The sequence below is a fragment of the Galeopterus variegatus genome, unplaced genomic scaffold (genome assembly GCF_000696425.1).
Source record: "Galeopterus variegatus unplaced genomic scaffold, G_variegatus-3.0.2 Scaffold297, whole genome shotgun sequence".
NCBI classification, from domain to species: domain Eukaryota; kingdom Metazoa; phylum Chordata; class Mammalia; order Dermoptera; family Cynocephalidae; genus Galeopterus; species Galeopterus variegatus.
In genome coordinates, this window is record NW_007726408.1 from 102,141 (window position 1) to 103,293 (window position 1,153).

The following is a 1,153-nucleotide window of genomic DNA, read 5'->3' on the forward strand; positions in this document are numbered from 1 at the left end:
TCTGACACAATATTAGGTACACAACACATATTCTTTGGTGTATTTCTGATCTTCTGGACTCTTGGTATTATGTCAAGAACAATATCTGAATTCTCCAGGAAACCTTGTCGCTGACTGAATTTGGAGAAAAAGCACACTTCTGCTGAATGGATTTCGTGCTGGTTATGCTCCTTTGGTACCTGTTCTTCCAGATGTGCTTTCATGAAGACCTTCAGTGGTGGCTCCACCTGGTCCTCCAGTGGTTCCTAATTGGAAGAATAAGGGTACTTAATGCCTATGGATAGTTAATGATGAAAACATAATTTCATTCTTGTCAATAATTCTTAAAATATTGTCCTTGGTGCCTTTATTTAATCTCATCATGATAGTCTAGGATGTTGGCAAAGCTTTTGTTGTACCCCATCAGAGGACCCCAAAGGAGGGTTAGTCTTGCCTGCTGGGTTTCCAGCACTGGTGGCCGCAGTGCCTAATGCTCCAGGTGTGCTCGCCCTGCCTGCTCCTGTGGTAGCTCCCACGGACTCTCCTGTTGTACCTGAAAACACAGTAGCAGTGGTTTCAACATACAGTACAATAGTTCCCCTTATCCTAAGGGGGTACATTCCAAGACCCTGAATGCATTCCTGAAACCATGGATAGTACTAAACCCAATATGCTTATGTTTTTATTGTACAATTACATTCTATAGGATGGGTAGAGTCTACAGCATGAACATGCTGGACAAAGGGATAATTCAGGTCTCAGGTGGGACTGAACAGAGCAGCATAAAATTTCATCACATTACTCAGAAGGAGACAAAATTTAAAATTTATGAATTATTTATTTCTGGAATTTTCCACTTAATATTTTCAGGCCTTGGTTGACCATGAGTAACTGAAACTGTGGGAAGAAAACTGTGAATAAGGATGGATTATGGCACAGTACTTCTGAGGGAGAGATTAGAAGATTCAAGTCAAAATTTTAATCTTCTTGAAAATTTCCATCATTTATCCAACAGCCTACATGTTTTGATATTTGCATCCATTTTGCAGACACTAGTGTACGTATCCTGACTTGCCTGATTTTCCTGGGCTTGTAGCTCCAGTGCTTGGTTCCCTGGTTGTGCTGTCTTTCTCACCTCTAGTTGGTGGTGCAGTAGGGGATCCTGATCCTGCTG

General features: G+C 41.5%; 1 protein-coding gene across 1 annotated transcript in view; it reads right to left on the reverse strand.

The window, feature by feature from the left end:
* MUC19 (mucin 19, oligomeric) overlaps positions 1 to 1,153 on the reverse strand; it is a gene marked incomplete at its 3' end in the record, with an annotated part of 133,578 nt that overhangs the window by 86,676 nt on the left and 45,749 nt on the right. Inside the window, exons 33-34 of the mRNA XM_008567143.1 lie at positions 399 to 532; positions 104 to 245 (exon numbers count right to left, since the gene is read on the reverse strand). Of these exons, the coding sequence (XP_008565365.1) occupies positions 104 to 245; positions 399 to 532 (276 nt within the window). The remainder of the gene's footprint in view (positions 1 to 103; positions 246 to 398; positions 533 to 1,153) is intronic.